Source organism: Nicotiana sylvestris, chromosome 8, assembly GCF_000393655.2.
Source record: "Nicotiana sylvestris chromosome 8, ASM39365v2, whole genome shotgun sequence".
Taxonomy (NCBI): domain Eukaryota; kingdom Viridiplantae; phylum Streptophyta; class Magnoliopsida; order Solanales; family Solanaceae; genus Nicotiana; species Nicotiana sylvestris.
Window position 1 is genome coordinate 118929747 of NC_091064.1, and position 13711 is coordinate 118943457.

At 36.8% G+C, this 13711-nt stretch overlaps 1 protein-coding gene across 5 annotated transcripts; it reads right to left on the reverse strand.

Moving 5' to 3' along the window:
• Positions 1 to 470: 470 nt before the first annotated feature.
• LOC104235443 (DNA-directed RNA polymerases IV and V subunit 2) lies at positions 471 to 13035 on the reverse strand. 5 transcript variants are annotated; one of them, XM_070152777.1, is made up of 8 exons: positions 12921 to 13035; positions 11140 to 11708; positions 10491 to 10703; positions 8767 to 9650; positions 5066 to 5357; positions 2706 to 3656; positions 1264 to 1535; positions 471 to 1138 (listed from the first exon to the last, which is right to left on the reverse strand). In XM_070152777.1, exons 2-8 carry the CDS (start codon positions 11677 to 11679, stop codon positions 640 to 642), a joined length of 3651 nt encoding a protein of 1216 aa, XP_070008878.1. In that variant the 5' UTR covers positions 11680 to 11708; positions 12921 to 13035; the 3' UTR covers positions 471 to 639. The 5 variants fall into 5 exon arrangements, with proteins under 5 accessions (XP_070008878.1, XP_009787512.1, XP_070008880.1 ...); XM_009789210.2 differs by having other exon boundaries at positions 11140 to 11692; positions 12921 to 13025; XM_070152779.1 differs by lacking the exon at positions 12921 to 13035 and adding an exon at positions 12731 to 12749 and having other exon boundaries at positions 11140 to 11692.
• Positions 13036 to 13711: the final 676 nt, after the last annotated feature.

Sequence of the window (13711 nt, forward strand, 5' to 3'; positions counted from 1 at the left end):
CATGCTGTCAGTCTTTGAGACACAAACAGTCACTTTTCTCATTTTACAGCTGTATCTGTACCTCAGCAATAGGCAGTCAAGATTCATGTGGCCCTAATCAATTAAATAAACTTATGAAGGTCAGGCTACAATAGCGAATGCCAGAAAGACCACAAGGATTTCAAAATTAGTAGTCTTTTTGCTTCGACAACTAGATTGTTACACAGACCATCTTTCCCCAGTAATAGTCCATTGAGTCAACTGCAGCACCTTAAACAAAATACAGCGTGCTTGCAGATTTGGATACACAATAATGACCAGCATAGTTTTCTCCTGATCAAACAGTCTGCAGTGGATGAGACCCTTTGCAATGAAATCAATTCCATGGTCCTCTACTGCTTGTTAACGATGGGTAAGATGCAACACTTTCCCATCAAATAGTCAACTTAAATCTACTAATTCAATGATCAGCTTGAGAGAGAGAGAGAGTCTAAACGATAAAACAACTTCGTCGACCTGATAATCAACAAGGTTAGATACAAGGAGACCATCTTGTTTTTCCATCAACACTAGAAATATTTACAGATAACAGTGTTTGCCATCAACAACTGTACCAACATGTCAGCATGATAAGTATAGTCTGGAGATGAAACTTAAACACTAGCAAATCTCAGTATCAAACTTGAGAGATATGCCCATGCTGAAGAGCTCCTGGCACAATAACTTCGCACCATATGGCACATTAACCTTCACTATATCTTCAACTGATTCACAGAAGCGGCAATAAGGACCTCTTACCTTACCACCTTGAACAGACCTCTGGATTACATTTGCCATGTTCTTGCACTTCCCACAGACGTGCATTTGGGAGGAGTCACTGAGTGTGAAAAGGCGTTCATGCAAGTTCGCTGCAGCACCATGAGCTATAAGACAGTCACGCTCCATTTCACCAAATTTAATTCCACCAAAGCGTTTTCTGTCTGCCACAGGTTGGCGAGTAAGGGGATGGACTGGTCCGGTATTACGGAACTTCACTTTGTCTTCAGCCATATGAATGAGGCGTTGGTAGAATGTTGGGCCCATGAAGATCAGGTTTTGACCCATTTCACCCGTACGGCCATTGTAAACTCTCTCATTTCCCCATTTTGAGAAACCTCGCCTGCAGGTCATATACCATTTAATAGTCAATGTCAAATCACCAGAATTCATGATTGAACAAGCACTGCCTAACTGGTTGCACAATTATGTGATTATGAAAAGTGATACTGCTTAGAGATATCATACCCATGAAGCTGCTCTATTATGGCATCAACTGATAAAGTGGAAAAGGGAGTGGCATATTTTTGACCGCCACCTAGGGCAATGCCCTTCCCTAAAGCGGCTTCCAGCAGCTGACCAGGGGTTTGCCTTGAAGGAAATGCATGAGGATTGATTACAATGTCTGGAACAATCCCTTGAGCTGTAAAAGGGAAATTCTCCTGAGATTCCAGAAATCCAAGGACACCCTTTTGTCCATGCATGCTGGAGAACTTGTCTCCAAGACATGGAGAACGAACCTGCACAGAATATACAAGAATAGTGCAATCAATGAAAGTGAATTAGGATTAGTTATATAGTGTCTTCCAGGTATTCTGAGTTTCATGTTTCTTTTCTCGAGGAAGGACAGGGTGGAAGAAAGGTAAAGATGGGTAGTAGGTGACTGACATTTTCTCACATGTATCTTCGAATCATAACACAGAGACCATAATGCTTTACAGCTAACAGCTTTCTTTGCTAACTCTTAACAGCACAAAAACTTCTAAATAGATATATCAAATGATGTACTGCAGTATCCTGGATAATTGTAAACGTGAGAAAGTTCAATTTGTGTCACGACTTAGTATCTGCTGTTGGTACTTGGGACCTTGTCCCATATGTCAAAGACAAGGGGCTTAGACAGCTTATGAGCTCCCTCCCACTCACCTCCTGAGGCATCTTTTCAGGACAAAAAATCCCACACCATGTTGGTAGCAGAGTAATACCCCACGAGGATTTGTTGAAGGATCCAGCACTAAAGGGCAGACCCCTTGCAGTTGGCAGCCACAAACCCCTTGTTGGGGGTAGAGGCCGCACTATTGATACATTGGACATTTTTAACATTGGTTGAAAACAAGGAGCTTGGGTAGTTTATAAGCTCCCTCACCATTATCACCCAGTGATTTTCCTTTACTGGATAAAACCCCTGACAGAGGATAATACTTCCTAAGGACCCACTGACTTATTCAGAATTTTTTACATGAATCAGTCCTTGAAACATCAGGCTGAAGATTTTCTACAATGGCTTCCAGTTTTGAAGCTTTAGCATAGTTTAGTAATGCTACATATGGACAAATCTGCTTTATTCAAGTAACTGGCTAGTCTTTCAATGGGTTCATTAATGAGAGTTCAAAGTACTTGAAGCTACATATGGTCTGCATAGCATTTGTTCTCCTTTTATCATGAAGACATCCCCCGCAAAATGCAACTACTTCAATAAGCTTTCTAAATTGCCTGCAAACAGCTCTCCAAAGACTTAATATAGTTTTCTAGATAACGGCTTGTTTCTCATAAACATGTATCATAACAAAAAAAAAAGCTCCATAAGGTATATACAGAGTCACATAAGTAGAAGCATATATATATATATATATATATATATATATATATATAGAGAGAGAGAGAGAGAGAGAGAGAGATTTTCATCTTACTTGTCTCAGAGATACAACAGCAAAGTTCTTCCCTTCATCATTGGCAGAGAGCAGAACCTTTTGAACCATACCCCTTTCAGTATGCTTCAGCTTGACACTGTGATCAGCCCCTGATTCTGCGTATTTCCCAATTATGATATCCCCGCTCTGGAGATTTGCCCCAATGAATGGAAAACCATCATCATCTAGGCTGTCCACTCGTCCAATTTTACTCTGGGTTTTCCCAAAGTTAACAGAATCCTCAATCTTTAGCTTCTTTCCGATAGCTTCCTTATTGTCAACCTCAGCCTTGTAGCTCCTAACATGCTCCGACCGAAACATTCCACGCTCCAGTGATGCACAATTCATAACCAATGAATCTTCTTGGTTATAGCCAAGGTGAACATTCACTGCAACAATAGCACATTGACCATTGTAGTATTCAGGCCGTGGAAGCATTCCTTTCTGGCTATGAGTATATTTGGGCTTCCCAAGGGAATCTGACAACATTGTCCGGAAAAGTGGCCTCTGAGGATAATACAATTGATGGGTATTTGTATCAACTCTAATGTTTGGATTCACTGTTGAAAACCCAATTGCCTGCTGAGAGTGCTTTTCAGACTGATAGAGGACTCTCCTAGCATGATCATGATTTGCAAAAGGGATAATACCACAGCTCAAGCCCAACAGGAATGACATGTCTAACTCACAATGGGTATACTTGGCAGGTGGGTTCTCCTTATCTGCTGTTAAGAGGTATTCAACTCCCCATGCAGTTCGACAGTCTTCTTCTTCTTCAGGTCCTATAAGCTCAATAATCCCATTGTCCAGAAGAGATTGAAAGCCACAGTCTCCCCCTTTCAAAGCTTTGATTTTCTTTAGATTTGAAACAACAAGAAGAGGGCGCAGAATCCTTCCCGCATCAGAAAACATGCGAACTTCACCCTGCTGCTCATCTCTCTTAACTTCAACCTAGAAGAAAATTTTAGATTGTTCAGTGTATGTATATCAAATTAACAAATCTTATAGGACAATATACAAAATATCCATATGCAAAGAGAGACTTTACGCAGCACATCACATGCTAAGGAAAAAGGTACTGGGTTGAATTTCTTCAGTCAAGAAGGTACATCAACTTCCATGCTTTAAACTTGCATGGTATATCAATTAGTGCTAGAAGAAATGACAAAATCAATTGCCAAATTAGTGATAAGGTTATTTAATAGAGAACTACTGGATTTGATGTTATAGTTTGAATCCTTCAATCTTTAAGATATAAGTATTATTTGGATAGTTTTGAATTTCTGCACACTGCAAAGAGATATTTCCCATTATCGGAAGGAAAAAAAAGAGGTATTTCGCAAAAGGGAAGAATATCACAGAAATAGAGTGGACAGAGTCGAGGATTCCAACTATTCCAAATTCATTGTCACCTCATCCTTTTTGCATTCCTAATATCATATCTCTACTATAGTGTATGGTTATCCTGAAAACAATTATTTCCATTTGAGGAAAGACGAGATAAAGTTGCTCCAGCGGTAGAACCCTATACTTCCAACCAAGACACTGGAAGTTCAGGTCACCATGGGAAAAAAGAGCACAACCCACTGTCAGCTTGAGAGTTCGGGATTTAACAGCATAGAAGTTATTCTACATTCAATACCATATCCCACAAAAGTCACATCTGTTTCAGGAACAAAGAGAAAAGATGAGTCTTTCACTTTTGGTTAATAGTTATATAATCGCCCTTTTAATGAATTAATGAACGTACAAGCAATATAACCAAACATTCTACAGGAAGTTTTATGACTGCTGCACATAATTAAATGAAAATGATCATCAGTTGACCTGGTGACACTTTAATCCTGCAGTACTATATGTTATTTTACCCATAAAAATGATATTTACATTCAATCAATATACCATAAACTTGAGGAACAAAGAAAAAAAGACAGGTGTTTTACATTTTGGTTTACAGTTTGACAATCATCCTTATGATGACTTGATGACATACTCATATATAAACAAGCGTTCCATTTTATCCTCGGGAAAAATAAACAGGGACGTGTGCGAGCACGCAACACACGAAACAAATATTCCTTAACTAAATCAAAATGATGATGGGTTAACCTGATGTGGGACCTTATTCCTGCGGCCCTAACGTGATATTGTACGTTCAATACAGTACACCTTAAAAATTATATTCTATTCGAGGAAAAAGAGAAAATGACGAGTCTATATGTTTGATTGACAGTTTTATAACCATCCTTTTGGTGAATCAATGAACATACTTGCAATATATTAAAAAAAAAACAAGCATACAACAATAAGGTTCTATGATTCTGCTGTACAAAATTAAATGAAAATGATTATGAGCCAACCTGGTGTGGCACTTCATTCCTGCGGCGCTTACGTCTTAGCTTTGAAACAAAGAATGCAGAATCTTCACATATTCCAACCCAATCCCCATTTAAAAGTACCTTTTGCTTTCCATGGAGTGAGGTGGCACTATCATCTACTAACTTTTGCATCCCACACCGGTACAACGTCTCAAGAAGTGGCTTCAAAATAGTTGTGCTGACAAGACCCATACTCGCCAAGTTTTTCACCAGGCCACAATTTTCTCCATCTGGGGTGGAGAGAAAACATACCTTTCCCCAGTGTGAAGGATGTCTGAATAAGTTATTTTAACACTCATTAGATTATCATACTTAAGTTAAACAGAACAAAAAAAAATATTGAATCACAATGCATAAAAGCTGATATCTAGAGCATTAGAAATTAAAACACCCATGTTCATGAAATAGATGTGTACACATCTCAACTTGTTAAGCATCCAAAAACGACCAATTAACCAGCCAATCCAGAACACACATTAGATTATCATACTTAAGTTAAACAGAACACAAACAAATTACTCGATCACAATGCATACATGCTGATATCTAAAGCATTAGAAATTAAAACGCCCATGTTCATGAATATAGATGTATACACATATCAACTTGTTAAGCATTCAGAAACGACCAACTAACCAGCCAATCCAGAACACACATTAGATTATCATACTTAAGTAAACAGAACACAAACAAACTACTCGATCACAATGCATACATGCTGATATCTTTTTTTGATGAAGTAAATATCATTAAATGGCATCAAGTAGATGCAAAAGGGAGCATAAAAGAGATGATAATGTCAGCTCCATGACAAAGGATCAGTTAACGTTCAGGGAGCCAACAAAATTCAAAAAATTAACTGGACAAAGTACAGGTTTAACGAAATTCCAACTGTAAAGGTTAACTAAGCAAAAAGCCTTCAAAGTGTGAGTTGGAGTTGAGATTCCATTGAAACATCTGTGGTTGTGGTTCCTTTCATTCCATACATGCTGATATCTAAACCATTAGAAATTAAACATGCCCATGTTCTTGAATATAGATGTTGAGATATATCAACTTGACGAGTATCCAGAAAAGACCAGTTAACCAGCCAATTAGGAGTGGCAAACGAACGGGTCGGGTCGGATATGGTTCGGGTCGAAAACGTGTAATGAAAAAACGGATACGTTATCCGATCCGACCCATATTTAATACGGATAAAAAATGGGTGAACCGGCGAATAATATGGGTAACCATATTATCCATGACTTCTTGCATATTATCACTTTTGGGAAAATTCTTAGTCCCCCTAACTTGAGGAACCCCCAATTTGAGGCTTTACAAATGTAAAAGTTAGACCCATTGGTTTTTCATTTTCTAAATGGATAATATGGTTCTTATCCATATTTGACTTGTTTTTAAAAAGTTCATTATCCAACCCATTTTTTAATGGATAATATGGGTGGTAAACTGTTTTCTTTTAACCATTTTGCCACCCCTACAGCCAATGTAGACATATAAAGATGAATCAAACTCAGTAAGCATACTAAACTAACATCCATACATTAGGTCAATATACCTAGATGTCATATTATAAACTAGGACAGAAGGTAACTCAATGTCCCAAAATGCCAAGTACCAGTAAAAAGACAGTACAGCGAGCCTTGAATCTGAATCACATTTCAAAATAGAGAAGACTATAAGAAACACCTTATGTCACATATCATACCAGTCTAGCCCTAGCCCTATGTGCTCCGTAATCCACAAGTCTCTCATACATCCCAAGAAAGAGGATTCTGAGAGTTGAGACATAAAATTGAATATACACTTAGACTTCTACATCAAAATAAGTTGTATGATATCCTTCTCTCTCATCTTTACAATCTTACGGTACAGTATCAGTGCAAAATTCAAAATAGAATCTGACAACAATTAGACATTGAACTGTTTTCCCATAATGCTACATCCTTGAGCCTTCAGAACCAATTGCCCAGACCTAAAGAGATATAATGTTGTTTTCTTGGTGAATTTGGTCAGATCTCAATCCATCTCCAGTGGATGAGTCTGCTCAATAGACTTGAATATAGCTGATATGTCCAGGGTAAAGCTGATGGTAAAAGACAGGCAAGATCCCTACCTCCATCATTTTCAATGGCAACTTCTGTTACATGGCATGGATCACTGGAGAGAACAACCGAATTACTGTCATTGGGAATGTTCGGAGGAAATGAAATTCCCAGATGTGGGCTATCCAAGACTAGTGCCAGTTTAGGGTATGTTGCATACTTCATCATGCCTTTGTTCCCCATTGCATCCTCAGTTTTCAAGAAACTTGAGATATAAATGAGGGACTTCCCAAGGAAAGGAGCAAATGGAGACAGAAAAAATCCACCTGGTCAACACTTCTGAAAAAATGCTTGATCAACTGGCAGAGGGTCACAACTACAACCATATGGGGATTCGGGATAAGAAGACTAGACGTTTTTAGGCTTGTTCTTTTTGGAAAAATTGCTAAAAAATTTCACTTGTGTGCAAAATACACAGTGGAGAGGTGATTTAGACGTGAAGTATGGAAGTGGTCTATGGGTAGTTGTCAGATGAAATCACAACATTATATATCAGAATGTCATACGAGACAACCTTATGGAAAAGGATTATGAAAGGAAAAAGAAACCTCCCAAGATTCATAATGTCCAAAGACGGGAATGGAACAGAATCAATTTTGGCTTTACATTTGAAGTTGGTAGTTTGGCTCAGCTTTGTAAGATGAATCTCCCTATGTACTCTCCATTTCAATTGAAAAGGCAATGATTGCAGGTTCTTAATTGGGATGAAGGACAATAAGTATGGACATGTCAAAAAAGAAGATGCATACAGGAAGCACTTAGGATTTGAAAATGGGTAAAGTGAAAAGTCCCGGACAAGCTTTACAACATTACAAATTTTCAGGAGGTTGATAAGATAAGTAGTTCCTCCATTAGGTCATATGACAATCACATAAAGAATGAAGTTGACTCAAAGCCCCACTAAGATTCACTTTGGAAAACAAAACCTCCTAAGAAAGTAGTCGTTCCCTACATGGTGCTCAATCCATGGAGCAATCTTAACAGGGGAAGATCTAAGAAGAAAGGATGCATTGTTGCGAGTTGGCGTGCATGTAAACTGTCAATGGCACATTGAAGCGGATCACCTCCTAGTACGTTAGCTCTGGTTTAAAATTAACGGCAACAATAATATCCATCTCCAGCATGCAATGCACCCTAGAAGAATATTGAAACAATGGCACATTGGCGGATAAACGAAGTGGATACTAAAAGGAAAAAAACATTTGGAGTATAACATGATTCCATATCTTTCAGCTATTATGAAAGAAAGGATCAAGACAACTTCTGAAGAGGAATTCAATACAAGTTCCAAAACTCGCTTGTTTCATTTGCTTAGCGCACTGGGTTTCCCCTTTTTATAATATATAATTGGCTAGACTTTTTGGAGGAATGAGGCATACCTGAATTAGACAGCATTCATATATCTATCACTGTCTTGGTGCATATTTTTAAAAAAAAAAAAAAAAAATTGAAGTCTAAAATAGCACTTCTACCACAAACTATGACAGAATGGAACAAAGGATCAAGACGTAAGACAAATAAAGTCACCACCTTTGCTAAGCATAAAAAAAAACATGGTCGATAATTACAAACACTTACGGGTATCTAGCATCGCCAACCTTCCCAGTGTATGTAACCTGCTGACGTGTTTTCCTCATATCAGCAGTCATTTGCAAAGGATTGGTTCGTCTGATAGTTGCTACTACACCAGAGACCCTCTCCATTCTCTTGTAAGGGTGACACCAGTGTCCAGTGGAAAAGGCCCTGGAGAGACCATTTGTAATAATAGATGCATCAAGATAGTGCTCAATTGGTTGAACTTGTCGATCTCCGTAAAGATCTCTTTGCATTGCCTTCAGCATACGCCTCTCAGCATGTTTAATGTGCGCCCTGAGCTCTCGTTCAAGGAGCTCACCAGCCAGCTCCAATCTCTTGTTCCGAAAATCATCTCTGTTGTCAACTTTTCTGCGACCAATAAAAGCGTGCAAGAGGGACTTTACCATATAGCCAAGGAAGCGAGCCTTCTGCTTGAGACCACTAAGATTAGGGAACAGGTATTGTTGTATGCACTCCTCAACAGACTCTTGAGGTGGAAATCTACAACCCTTTATAAGTCTATCAACATAAGCGAGAGCCTTTTTCCCCTTCCTGAAATCCTCACACTTCTTATCAGCATCGTGGATTGAAGCTACTAGTATATTGACAATATTAGTATCTTCAATATCCACATCAATTAAATTTACTACCTCCCTGTCAGAGGATACACCTAGAGCAAAAAACAAAATCCAAATTGGCATTTCCGCCACTGAGAAGTACACAGTAAGGGCCTTTTCTGCTCCCTTTATGTGCTCAAGCTTCAAGGTCTCAGCCAGTTTAATATAGACTCTATTCCTTTTTGCAACTGGGCGATATGCAACCGTCCAAGTGGGACTGTTTGACACCCAGAGTCTTTTTAAACAGATCTGCTCCTGTGCGATGAAGGTCTGAAATGGAAATTGCAAGAAGTATCAATGTTTAAGCAACTGTGATAGGAAATTTAATCAAAAAGGCCAAAAAAGTTAAACAATATTCTATCTTAGTATACTAATAATAGCATGAGTGTAGAAGGCATGCCCAAAGTTACATATATTCCCTCAATCCCGAAAATAGTACGAGAGGAAAACACATTTAATTTTCGATGTGAATTAAGTATTCATTCTTTTTTTCTTTTTCTGTAATAAATATTACATATTTAGAAACAACATAAAAGAACTTAAATCATAAACTTTTAGCACTAAAAGCATTTAGAAAATGTTTTGAAAGTTGTAGTCAAGAAAAAAGCTACTATTTGATTTCCCAAAATAGTACTTTTTCATTCTTCTTTTTTTTTTTTTTTTTTTGAGAAGGCGTACTTTGCCATTCTTTTTGGGACAAAGGAGGACTATATAAGCAGAAAAGAGAAAAGATTGCATTACTCAGCTTGAAGCTTGAGAACAAAACTTATGCATATAAGAATAGCTAAAGATTCTTTAAAGGCAATAACTTTTTTTTTATAAGGTAAGTTTTCTAACAGAAGAACCAATTCTTCAAAGGCAATAATACTAACCTGTATTAGCATCACATCTTCTAAAATTTGAGCAAATATTTTGGTTAAAAAGTGTTAATGTGTAGTAAAACAGCTGACATGGCTGTATTTTGAACTGTATCTTTTATTTTCCCTTTAGACTCGTTAGTGCTTGAACAGTATACTAACTACGACCAACTGTCCATCCTTGTTTGTTATGCCCTCTTTAGGTAGAAGAGATGGAGGCATCAAGTGTGAGTTGCTAGCAGGTAGATCTTACCTTTTCAGCCCCTTTGACTATGAAATACCCCCCATGATCAAATTCACAATCAGGCTTGTCAACACCATTCATCCAGCACAACTCTGAGTTCACCATCACAGGGATTCTCCCAATCAAGACATCCCTTTTGTCTTCCATCTCACACTCCTTGTCAACAAACTGGTCTACCCCAGTTTTGAACTTGTCGCTTCTAACTAGCTTTTTAGTATACACCTGAAATCATATACAAAGGCAGCCAGTGAAACTAAAAGAAAGAGAGAAGACTAGCATAGGGAAAATAAATGACATGCTGGATATTTCTCAATGCTAACTGGAAAAGCTGTAATTGCATGACATGGATGAGAAGGGATTTTAGGTTAAAATATCAAAGTATTAAGGATAAGGAATCCATGCAGCTCAGAGCTCATAATTCCTTTGTGATGACCATTTTCTTACTTTTCATAAGATGGGCAATGCATTTAATAAAGAACTATTCAAGAGAGACCAGCAAGATTGGCAACTTAATCTACAGGAAAACAACACAACGCAATCATTTTAAAACATAGCTGGCCAATTCAAAATAGAGAATAATAAGAAAATGAATGAAAATAAAAAAGAGAAATTGATACGCAAAGAATTATAGGCAAAGCAAAAACAAACATTGTCTTACCTGAACATGAGTCTCAACCATAATCCTGGCAGAGTAGGTCATGTTCTGAAGGCGAGCATGCCGTGGCCACAAGTCCAGGTACTCTTTCCCACCGTCCACAGAAAACTTTTCCCCTGCCCAAAACCTTGGCCGCTCAAGGGATACTTTCCCAAACTTAACAGAAGCATGCTTCCAATCACCATCACCTCTCTTTGATGGATCATACCCTGGCTCAACATGGATCTCTCCAACCAAGTCAAACACTCTTTGGATTCCAAAGTTGATGAAGTCATTATAGGAATTAATCTGATGACTAATCAAGCCATACTTCTCAAAAAAACCAGTTGATGCCTTTTTACAAAAGTTCTTCAAGAAACCTTCACCCAACTCTTTGATTGGAGCCACATCAAGATTATCATCATCGTCCTCGTCCTCATCCCAATCATCATCATCCACTTCAAAGAGATCATCAATATCAAAATCCATCATCGCTGATCCATTTGATATCTTCCCTTTACCACTACTACATCCCACTTCATCCATGATATCAGAAGTCGTCATATGAATGAAGCGCCTGCATCGAGAAGCACCTATTGACATTAATTTAGTTCCAACTTGTGGTGTGCACAAATATGATCTCTCCTTTCAAAAAGCATATTCAATCAGTAGTACAGTCCAGTTGAAATTCGAAAAATTAGAAACTTTCACTATTTTCCAAGCTCCTTCCAGGAAGGCCAAATCAGTATTTTCTCTAAAAGGAAAAAGAGGGAGGACTAAGGTTTGGTTTTTCATTTAGAAAACAATAAAACAAAATCCAGATGTAAGCAACAAAACAAAAGACTAAATAAATGTCTATTAGGTGAAAACTGGGATTGCTTGGTGAAATTTGCTCTTTAATGTAAACTGTGTTTGCAGGAGTATATGTAACTTTGTGCATGCCTTCTAAAGAAATTATGAGAAATTCCAAAACCGCAATGAGTTATGATGAGAGCCAACAGAGAAAAACAGGAAAACAAGCTCGATTCGAATTTATTTACCCTAAGCATTCATCCATCAAATCACAAAAACTGAAAACCTCGAAAACCAAAGCTTCACCAGCATTTCAGAAAACAAAAATTATATGAAATGTATAAGCTACCCATATTACAACCTTTTTTTTTAAGGAAACCCTTTAAGTGCTTTCAACTTTTCCTGAAATGTAAAAAAACTACCTTTAAAATCTCCTTTTCCTTTTTTGTCACCTCTAGAAAATCCATAAAGTGCTTTCAATATTTTCTGAAAAGTATAAGCAACCTTAAATTAAAATAAAATTCTTTTTTACCTAAAGACAACCCATAAAGTGATTTCAACTATTTTTAGGGATTTCAGCACACTGAAATTCCTATTTCAATCAACTTACCTCTAAAACCCTAAACCCAAAAGAATGAAATGGTAACAGAAACATAAGAAATCGACATGCAAGAAGTATCGGACAAGTATTTAACTTTTTTTTTTACTTTCTACTTTCAGAATTAGCTGAAATCAATTTCATATCCCTAAAACCCCAGTGCTCAAATTTACTATTTATAAACTTTAAAGCGCAAAAAAAAAATCAGATGAATCTGCATTATACCTGTATTGATTTTAATAAAAGAAAGCTGTTAAGAATGGTGAAAACAAAGATTACTTAAAAACAAATACCAAAATTGAAGCGAGTCTCAGAACATTATCGAGAAACCCCGCATTTTCTGAATATTTTAAAGATTTAGCAGAAAAATTAAGAAAAAGAAGCATTGTTGAACGAAGAAGAGAGAAAGACTTACAAAGTAGCGTAGCTTCTTCTGTTTTACTGAAATTTTTGAGAGCCAAACCCTTTTTTATTTTCACCAGGTCAGTGAGCAAGAGCAGTGAGTATTGATTTTCGTCAAGGAAACAAATAAGTACTGACTCAATGACACCTTGACATGTGTCCCTAAATAAATTAAAGTAGTACTCCCTTGTGTCCGTCCTTTTAATCGGTTAACGTTGGAAGAAAATACTCTGCTTTCACTTTTAGTTATCCACTATTTTAAAAATAAAATTTTAATTTTACTTGTTCACTTTCCCATATTAAAAAAAAAATAAATTAATTTTTCTATTTTGCTCTTAGTATTAATTTACTCATTTCAAATCTATTAAGACTATACACCAATTAATATAGGTATCATGGTAAATTATGTATTTTATTTATTATTAAGAGGTCTGCAAAATTAATAGTGGACAAGTAAAAATGAATGGAGTGAGTATTTGATCATATATAATTTCACTTAAAAGTCAAAAGACATATTTATTTTTTTCAATTTTATCCTTACATTAAAGCTTAGAGTCAATAATGACTCATTTAAGGAACAGAAAAGATAACTTCATAAAATATCTCTTATGATAAATATTATTAACTGATTTTCTTAATATATATTAAAATTGTAAACAGTAGATAAAAAGAATTAAAGGAAATATTTTTAAAGAAAAATAACAATTTCCTGAGTTATTACTCAATTTCAATTTTAATTTTATTCTTGTACTATGCAATTGAGCACATTTATCTTCAATTAAATCAAGTTGGTTAAATGATTAA